Below are 9,790 nucleotides of genomic sequence, written 5' to 3'. Positions count from 1 at the left end.
CCTTTTATCTAACATGTTCTGGGGACAACAGAATGACAACATTTTTCTTTTCTTTTTCTTTTTTTTTTTTTTTTGAAGGAGGAGGGAGCTTCAAGGCACAAGAGAGGATGATTTTATAATAAACTTTAAACTAGAACCCATGTTGTATGGTTTTGTTATTATCACATGAACATTCATGATTACAGAAAGGTATTTAAGGACAGCTCATGCAAGTATATAAGTCTTCAGGCATAAGCTACCCTTATTCCACTGAGATCTCATTCATTACCCACCCCTCTTCTCAGTACTTTCCAAGCTGAGCCATCTCACCATCTCTTAACAATCCATACCACTGCAAATCAGCAAGAGAGCTCATGTACACCAATGCAAAGTCCATTTGGGTCAACTGCTCCTGCCATGATTCCAATACTTTGGGAGGAAAAAGGCAAAAGACCCAAGGTGGCCTGAAGGACATGCTGAGAAAACAAGAAACTTTAAAGAACCACAACTCCAAGGAGATGATCTGGCAGGAGAAAGAAAATAGAAGATGAATGGAACAGGCCTGAAGAGGCAACCAGTGCTAGTATGCTAAACCTGTTTGTCCCTCCTGCACCCTGAGTGAAGTAGCTGCTTTTTATTTAACACAAAAACCTGGCAATCAGGTCATGTTTGCTAGGACAGACAGCTTCTTCAAACGTGTTGTCCATAGCAATGTTGTGATAGGCTTACCTAATTTCCACTAGCTGACTTGTTGGTGTGCCTAGCTCTATACTGTTCTTCCTGCAAGTTCGCAGTCATAGTAAAGGGGGATGATGTGGCCATGAACTACAAAGCAAAGGATAAGGTCACTAAGTAGGAGCAGAGACCTGATGCCCCTACATGTGTTCTGGCTGAACTACACTGTCCCTTTTATGTTTTTTAATTAACTACAAATATAAAGATTTACTGTTTTCAAGAGAGATGGCTCAATGGCTAAGAGCACTGACTGCTCTTACAGGATTCCTGAGTTTGATTCCCAGAAAACACATGGTGGCTTGTCTATAATGGAATCTGATGCTCACTTCTGGTCTGTCTGAAAATGGTGACAGTGTACTTACATACATTAAATAAATAAATACATACATAAATATTTACAGTTTTCAACATAAAAGTAATCTTTATTTCTGCCTTGTGAGAAATCATAAAGTCTGCACAGTGTGGATCTAAATTTCCCAGATGCTGTGCCCAACAGAATCTGAACGAGAAGCTTTCTTCAGTGGCATCAGACATAGTGGCACAAGCTTTTACCCCAACACTTGAGAATCAGAATCAAGGGGCTCTGTCTGATTCTGAGGCCAGCCTGATCTACATAGCAAATTCCAAGCCACCCAGGGCTAAATAGTGAGAACTGTTGTTCAGAAAACAAACAAATAAAACAAACCAAAAACAGTCCTCAGCCCCTGAGAAGGTGGGAAGTTTATTCAGTAATCCAGCACTTGGGAGGCAATGCCAAGAATAGTACTGGTTCAAAGAGAGTGGCCTGGCTGAGGCAAATCAGACAGAAGTTGGACAGTTGGTGGCACCTACAGCCTGGTGCTGGGTAAGGGCCATACACTGAACAGGACCAGAGCTCCTGACCCCTTGAGTCCCCCAAAGCACCATGAAACTGAAGAGAGTATTTTATTGATAAAACTGAGAATAAAAGCCGTGTAGGTTAGGGAAGGAGGCAAGAGCAAGGGTTTCCTAGAGACCAACATGCAGCCTCTAAATGACTGTCCTCAGGACTTATCCTAACTGCTTTCATCTCTAGAGTGTTCTAAACAGCTGTATCCCAGGTTAGTGTCATCAAAGGGGAAGGCTGCTGAACATTGAAGCACAACCCCACTGGGATGATCTCTCATTTCAGAGTGAAGCAGCACCCCACACACATCATTACAGGTTATCCTATTAACAGAGTGAGGAGGCTGGGCAGTCCATTGAAAGTTACAACATTCTTAGTCTAGTAAAGAGACTCTAGTTGAGAAGGTTCTAGTGGGAAGAACATCCACATCTGTGTTTTCTGTGTTTCAGGAAGAAATGAGGCCATCTCCAGGCCAGGTCCTCTTTTCCCAGGCCCCACACCAGCACAGGACTACAGGCACTCTCCTGCCCTCTGCTGACCACAGTGAGGTCTTATAGACCTCATTCTGTGCTAGCTGATAGCCCAACCTTTCTTAGCCTCCTGCAGGCGCCCAGCTTCAGCCTCTTCTTCTCTTTCTGAGACTGCACACTCTGCAGGAGATCTCCACCTCAACCCTGAAGTTGTCAGAGTGCTGTGTGTCCCTAAGATCGGAGAGTCACCAGTCCCATATTGTGTCAGCCTGGGACATCACACCGGATTCTGGTCTTCTTTTGTGAAATGAAGGATCTGTAATAAAAGATCTCATAGATTCCTTCCATCTAGGAATCTCTCTAGTGCTTTGAGTCAATGAATAAATGTGGGTGCACGTGCATATGTGTGCATGTGTGCATGTGTGTGCATGTGTGCATGTATGTACGGGAACAACTATGAAGGGAAACAGACATTCATTTAATTTTAGTGTCAGGGATAACATCCCGTCAGTTGGCTTTCTTATTCCGGAGTCTGTGGTAGAGAAACGCCCACGATGGGAGGTGTGTGTTAAAGCAATGCTGCTCAAGGTCAAGGCAGAAGAAAGGAGGACAGGAAAGGGCACTGCGTCCCCAAACATCCTTCAAGGGCAAGCCCATGGCATCCTAGCTTCTTGCTGCTGAGTCTTACTTCCTAAAGCTGAGCATCCACTCACAGCAGCACAGGCTGCTTACAACTTGGTTCATAAGCTGGGTCTGGAATTGCAAGTCTGGGAGCCTACAACTTCCAGCCTGAGGCAGAAGGACAGAAAAATTTGAATCCAATCTGGGTTTCTAAGCAAGTTGAAACCAAACCCAGGCTACAGAGTGATACCCTACTCAACACTCCTTAGACCCCCAAAAGATTAGTCCCTAAAAACAGGTTCCTGTGACAATTTTATAAATGTTGTCCACTGTCATTTCCATAGACAGCCGGAGCACTTGACAGAGCTGTGTCAAATACTACACTGACACTGGGCATCTGTCAGTCAGTATGTCAAGAGCAGTCATTACAAGAGGATCCCAGGGTTGAAGAAATTCCAAGTTTTGGAAACAATCTCTCATCGATGGAATCTGCACAAAAAACATCTATCAATTGGGAAAGCAAAATAGTCTTGTAGCTTATAGGTCAAGTGCAAAAGTATTTCTTGAGATATTATTATGATATTCATCAAGATTGGAAAGAAAATCCCAAGACTTACTCTTGGGCTATAACTCTGGCTGTACTTCACAACAGAACTGAGAGCAGGTCTGGGCATCTGTCAGTGGGTGGGAGTGCAAGGGAGGTTTGGATAACAAAAAACTTAGAGAGGCTTTTAAACTATGGAAGCCCAAACTCTCTATCTATGTGACACTAGGGATGTAGATCAGTAGCAGTTCATGTCTCTAGATTGCAAAAAGCCTGGTTCAAACTCCAGTATGAAGAAAAACAGAAATCAAAATTCTTTTAGGGTTATTGCACCATTTTTAACATTGGCTTATAGTAACTCTGGCATCTTAGATAAAGAGATGTTTTCTGAGGGTCCATGTTGTAAAACTAGACCATTGGTACTAGCTCTGGAACAAATGAGGGTAGATGGAAATGTAGAAAGGAATCTTATATAGAAAACAATCAGAAAAGTACTATGAACTATGCCATGAGTACAGTGTTTTCTTATAACTATGACAGTGTTCCTATATGCAATATTTAAAGTTTGCCTTTTTAACATTTACATGTGTCTGAACTCACATGTGCCATGTGTGTACAGGTACTAACAAAAACCAAACAGGTGTCCAATTCCCCTGGACCTAGAGTTATCTCAAGTTGTGACCTCTGCGTGACAAACTGTGATCTTCTGGAAGAGGAGGAATCTGGAAGAGTGGAAGTTCTCTTAACCACTATCATCTCACTGATTTCTAAGACCTATTTTTACTAATGTGTCTCTGTGTGTCTGTGCACATGTGTACGAACATGCCAACAGATGCTATTAGAAGACATGAGATGTCCTGGATGGAGTTACAGGCAATTGTAAGCCATCCAGCATAGGTACTGAAACCAACCTTGGGTCCTCTGGAGAGCATCAAATACCCTTAATAACTGAGCCATCTCTGCAGACCTCACCATCATATAATTTTAAAGATGCAAGACAGAAAGGTAAATATCTCTTATGATTCCGGCTTCCCAAGGCTTCCTAAAAGTGTGTAGTATGGCTAATAGAAAACTTGTCTGTTCCTTACTGAAAACAGACACGACACCTACAGCCAATCAACAGGCAATACAGAGATTTCTGTGGAGAGTTCCAATTCAGACTTCAAACTGCCCTGCACAAGAGGGCTTGGAATTTATTCCTTACAATGGAGCCAGCAGCACCATGGCTTGGCCAAGTGAAGAAACAGAAGGCTGGTTGCACAAGCAGGCAATGTACCAATCTGTGGGTTCTCCACCAGCTCCACCCACAGAGCCTGCTGTATATCTCAGGGCCCAAGTGGTGCTCACCCATTATCCCTGATTTCCAGGATACCAGACCTCAGTTCCACTGGAGCCACAAAGCAGACGGGGTAAGACACTGACTGTCTATGCCTGGGACAGGGTGGGCAGGTGATGGGGCAGTGTCCAGGAAAAGTGGCACTGTGAACCCATAGTGACAGCAAGGGCCTTCAGGAAGACATAGGGAAAACTAAGGCAAGGTGGGAGCAGTCACTTCTCTTCTCTCCTCACAGAAAACATGGGTCCGAAGCTGCTTGAGTCCCGACTTTGTCTCCTGCTGCTGCTAGGACTTGTCCTAATGCTTGCCTCATGCCTGGGACAAACCCCTTCCCAGTGGTTTGCCATCCAGCATATCAATAATAATGCCAACCTCCAATGTAATGTTGAAATGCAGCGTATTAACAGGTTTAGAAGAACATGTAAGGGCTTAAATACTTTTCTTCATACAAGTTTTGCTAATGCTGTTGGTGTGTGTGGAAATCCAAGTGGCTTGTGCAGTGACAATATAAGTAGAAACTGTCATAATAGTTCATCTCGGGTGCATATAACTGTCTGTAACATCACAAGTCGGAGGAGAACACCTTATACCCAATGCAGATACCAACCAAGAAGATCAGTGGAGTACTACACAGTTGCCTGTAACCCCAGAACTCAACAGGATAGTCCCATGTATCCAGTGGTACCAGTTCACTTGAATGGGACATTTTAGCTCCAGTGCCAGCACTTTGCACCTTCACTCATCTGCTACTTGCAAGATCATAGTAATGAAGAGACAGTTCCTCTGTCTGCACTCCATATAGCACATGTCCTCGTGAAACCTGTCCCTGACTACCTTTAATTTAGCTGAACAGATCTTTTCTTACTAATAAACACCTTTGCGTACAAATCTAGATCTCTGGTATGTTTGTGTCTGACAGTGTTGTGGAAAGAGGAAGGGGAAGAGACACACACAGCAAAGTGTGTGTGTGTTGTGTGTGTGTGTGTGTGTGTGTGTGTGTGTGTGTGTGTGTACTTATATGTAACCATACATGGATTTAGATGAAAAGCAAAGATGAAATATAAAGGAAAGTGCAAAATAGGGGAGTAGAATACATGAAATAGGAAAGCAGAAGCTGGGACTGTGTGAAACAAGAGAACCAGCCACACAGGGTGAGGAAGTGCAAGACAGATCAGAGAGGCAGAGGAATGAAGGAGAAATTATGATTACACAAGTGAGTGAAATGTCCATGATAAACACTACTGCTTTGTATCTAACCTTTACACAGACAAAAACCAGGAAGTGAATCTTCAAACTGTCCTTTCTTGGGTGGCCCATCCATCTGAGAAGAGAGAGGCTCAGCATTCTATAGCTTTGTCTTCCTCTCTTCATTAAGCTAACAAATTCCATAGGAAATGGTAACAGAGCCATTCCTTCTCATGTTTATCCATGTGACCGTTCTTGTCTCTGAGATAGTTGTTGGCACTTTTCTCTGTACAGCTAGCATGCCTTATGCTCTCCCACACTATTTTCTCCCTGATAAGATTATGTTACAGGTGATGATCTTAGTCTAGATAGGGGGTGATGGCATTTCATGGGGGTGGAGATTTGTTTATTGTTTGATGTTTTATTTTAATGCTTTACATTTATTGTGTTGGTGGGGGCACACATACCATAGCATGTATGTGGAAGACATGTATGTGGTGGTCATGTATGTGGGTATCAAAGGAGAACTTACAGAATCTGGTTCCCTTCTTCCAATACATGGACTCTGCAGCTCAAACTTGGGACATCAGCAGTGCTTTCATTTGCTGAGCCAATTCATTGGTCCATTAAGAGAAGTTGGAGAGCCTTCCTTGGATCATAGGTGGGGGATTATTCCTCTATGTCCTCAGGTGGAATCTCTCCTTTGAGGTCGCTGATTTTAGCTTGAAACTATAACCCCTGGTATTAACATCAAACAATGTGACAGTCATTGGAGTTCTCAGAACCACCTGGTAAGGTCCCTTCCACAGAGGATCCAATTACTCTGTGGATTTTACCAGGAGAAGCCAGATCCATTCAGACTGAGTGTGTACAACTTTGTTTCCATACTCTTGTAGGGTTATTGGATTTGCCCCAAGTTCGTAGTGTATTGTACTGAATCATCTGATTGACCTCAGAGTCTAACCCAGGACTCATGTGAGGAAAAGCTATACAACAACCAAGGACTATATTTGGTGTCAGTTTGGGGAGCTATTCTAACACCCCTGGGGGCAACAAGAACAGATTCACCCATTTATCAGAGGTTTTGAAAGACCAGTAAAAATTCAGACCCCTAGCACCAAGAATGTAGGTTAGCTGGTTCAGTGACCCTGTTCCAGGACCTGGTCATCCACAAAAGTTAGATTAAAATCTTGAGAACAATCTTGAGAAGCAGGGAGTTTCCCCTTGTAATTTTAATTCCCCCTTGGGACTTTTTCACCAGTGTTTTTGGCATTTTCCAATAATGCCCTCCCTATCCCCTTGGGCTGTGTTTTTTTCCTTTAAATACCTCCTTTTCCAGCTACTCAGGGTCCACAGTCCTCTACCCCTGCATGGTGTGCGACTGTGGGGCCTAGAGCTTGCCTGGAATAAAACAAAAATCCTCTTGCGGTTTGCATCAAGGCCATTTCTGGTGAGTGATTTGGGGTGTCGCCTCTCCTGAGTCAGAACATGGGGGAGTCCTAACTTTGTGGGTCTTTCAATTTCTTGGTAACGTTTTCCTAGGATCTACTTAAGAGCTTGGTTAATACTTTCAATACCACATGAGCTTTGGGGCTTCCAAGCAGAGTTTGGGTAATATTTTATCTCTAGAGCTGTGAATATAGATAATCACATGTGTAAATAAAGGTTAATCTGTGAGTCTTAAATGACCAGAAGAGACCAAACCTTGGACAGTGTCCTTTAGAAAAACATATTTGACTCCTCTGTAATCGTTTCAACCCCAGTTGCTAAAGATTCTATCTAGTACAAGAAGGTGTGTACAAACACTAACACATATTTGAAGCTGCCCCAAGGAGACAAAAGAGTACATTCTACATCCCAGTCCTTATTGGGATAGGAGCACGTCCTCTGCATTGCTCCAAGATGTGTAAAGAATAAGGGCAGCAACATTGTGAAGACCATAGCCCTGATATTCTTGCTTTACTAGGTAACTCTCTACCCAAGAACAGTCAAGTTACCATTTACAGAGTGACATCCCTCCCTGGATGGAATGAATCATGTATTCCATGATTTATCTTAACTTCAGGACTTAGAGAGGAAAGGTGCTTTCCACATTGATCCATGGCCAGTTTCTATTGCCCCTTTTTCATGGCACAGTGATGTACATATAGGTTTTATATCATCTGTCTTTGGAAGGATCAGTACTCTCATGGGGATCTATCTGCAATACTGTCTTCTTTGCTTTTCTCTGCGCTGGAATATTTCCTTGGGACACATGAGACATGCATGCCCTTCTGATGGCCCTTCCAGTACATGACTGATCTTTGTCAAAATCTTCGACAGCGTCCAAAAGGATTAAAATCTTTTTTGCTTATGTTTGCTTATATTTTATAGGTCAGATGTTGGCCAATAACCGTTATGTGGGTTCTAGGAATCAAACTCAGGTTGCCATACATTCATAGCAAGGGCCTTTGCTGGTTGATCCACTGCTTCACTTCACCCTCACCCTTATCTCCATATTCCTTAGTAGCAGGATTCAAATTGTTAAGACCTAGGTAAAATAGCAAGGCCAAGATGGAATGTTAAAACCTAAGTAAAAATGTTAAGGCCTAGGTAACTGTTTCCTGGATAGCCTGTCATTTTGTGCTGTTACTAATATTATAATGAAACTTTCTCACGTGTTGCTTCTGCTGTCATTAGGAAACTTGCTAATGCCAAGTTGATTACATATTCTTTTCTGTTCTGTGCCCTTGAAATTAAGATAAAATTCAATAGAACTGCTTTGTCTAGGTACCCACAATAAGCTTGATCTCGAACCAACCACTCAACAACAGCACTTCCTGCACCTGTGTATAAATCCTTATGGTACTTGCTTTTATAAGTTGCCCCTGGGATGGACCCAATCATAAGAGAGACACCTGCATCTATTTAGATTAAAGCTTCCATTTTGAGTAAGGGTCAAGTAAAGTTTAAGTTGCCAGGACCGTTCTGGGAGCTGGCATCCTACTTGGTACAAAGAGACCTGTATATGGGTAACTGACATCCTGGTTGGCAAGTTAAGACATGAAGGTTAGACAAATTCCATCCTGGTTGACAAGTTAACACATGAAGGTTAGACAAATCCCATCCTGGTTGACAAGTTAACACATGAAGGTTAGACAAATCCCATCCTGGTTGACAAGTTAACACATGAAGGTTAGACAAGGCAAGTCCTTTGCCACAGTTGAATACTCCAACCAATGGGAACAGGATGAGTGTACAACAAAGACATGTTCCTAAGGAAACCCCCATCCCTAAATCCTGATGGGTGAAAATCTTGGCACAGATATTTGTAATTTCAGGCTTAAAAAGCCCTACTGGATCTTGACACAAGGTGACAGTCTGCTCCCACATCTGACTGGAGTCCCTGATTTATCATCAGCCATGGGGTATGGTGTTTGATAGACCATTCCTGTTTGATTAGAGGCACCAGTGTCTGAGTGGTGTGTGTGACGATTCCCAGACTCCCAACACAAACATTTGAGTCATGGTGTCATTTTACACTCTAAAACTTGCCTTGATTTGTGGGACAGTGAGCTGTGCACCTACAGGGTGGTCCCTAGTAGAGCACAGGCCTTGAACCATGGTGACCTGGTAGGTGGTGACTTCTCCCTGCATGGAACGGCAGGTGTTCAGCCCCATCTCCTGGGCCCCTGGTTCCTACTGCAGCCACAGCCTCCCACAGTCCCCCTGCAGGGGTGTGTGTGCCCATCAGTCACATAGACAAGGCCCCAAGCTCCTGGTATTCTGTATGGTCTCCACACTGCCAATTACCTGGCCACATCTAGTTTCCTCTCCACAATTACTTGGCAACAGTCAGGTAGACCTGTGCACTCTAAAAGGGGTTATTTGCCCCCTTCTCCCTTTCTTAACCTCTTACCCTCTTACACTCTTACTCTCATGTCTCTCTTATTCTTGCTTCCCACTTTCTCCTCCTTTCCCCATCCTCTTCTACTTTCTCTCCATATGGCCATAGCCAGCCTCCCTGTTTCCTTGCTCTCTTCCTCTCTGTGCCTTTCTAAAATACATGCTTTAAA

General features: G+C 43.3%; 1 protein-coding gene across 1 annotated transcript; it reads left to right on the top strand.

Moving 5' to 3' along the window:
• The first annotated feature begins 4,790 nt into the window (after positions 1 to 4,790).
• Positions 4,791 to 5,261, top strand: LOC147001735 (eosinophil cationic protein 2-like). Its single transcript, XM_085828946.1, has one exon. It carries the CDS (start codon positions 4,791 to 4,793, stop codon positions 5,259 to 5,261), a length of 471 nt encoding a protein of 156 aa, XP_085685072.1.
• The last annotated feature ends 4,529 nt before the right edge of the window (positions 5,262 to 9,790 follow it).

Source organism: Mus caroli, unplaced genomic scaffold (assembly GCF_978045245.1).
Source record: "Mus caroli unplaced genomic scaffold, Mus_caroli_1 scaffold_12, whole genome shotgun sequence".
In the NCBI taxonomy this organism is placed as follows: domain Eukaryota; kingdom Metazoa; phylum Chordata; class Mammalia; order Rodentia; family Muridae; genus Mus; species Mus caroli.
Note: the sequence above shows the minus strand (reverse complement) of the source record. Positions and strands in the feature narration are given on the sequence as shown.